Here is a 282-nt window from a genome sequence, read left to right as displayed (position 1 = left end):
GGGAGCCAGTGCCACCCCGAGTCACCTTCCCTGGCGGCAGTGACCTCCTTGGTGAGGCGCGCGATGACGCGGCAGGCGGCGTCATTGCAGCTGCTGCCGCAGGGTGAAGCTGTGCAGCATCACAGCGTCCTGGTGGGATGGGGGAAAACACAGCATCAGGCTGGGAAGGGCCTTATCCTGCTGTTGGGATTGTTTGGGAACGGCTCAGCACTCACCCACTCGTCCTGCAGGGCTTTGAGGATGGCTGGAATGCTGGTGGCCGAGGGAGGTTTGGGGCGGATC

General features: G+C 63.8%; 1 protein-coding gene across 1 annotated transcript in view; it reads right to left on the bottom strand.

Annotated features, from left to right (window-relative positions):
• PRPF19 (pre-mRNA processing factor 19) overlaps window positions 1-282 on the bottom strand; it is a gene marked incomplete at its 5' end in the record, with an annotated part of 3,794 nt that overhangs the window by 2,942 nt on the left and 570 nt on the right. The window contains 3 exon segments of the mRNA XM_009070602.1: window positions 26-84; window positions 86-129; window positions 216-282. The exon segment at window positions 216-282 is cut by the window's right edge and continues 11 nt beyond it. Coding sequence (XP_009068850.1) covers window positions 26-84; window positions 86-129; window positions 216-282 — 170 coding nt within the window.

Source organism: Acanthisitta chloris, unplaced genomic scaffold (assembly GCF_000695815.1).
Source record: "Acanthisitta chloris isolate BGI_N310 unplaced genomic scaffold, ASM69581v1 scaffold21112, whole genome shotgun sequence".
In the NCBI taxonomy this organism is placed as follows: Eukaryota; Metazoa; Chordata; class Aves; order Passeriformes; family Acanthisittidae; genus Acanthisitta; species Acanthisitta chloris.
The sequence above is the reverse complement of the archived record's forward strand: the minus strand, read 5'-3'. Positions and strand labels throughout refer to the sequence as shown.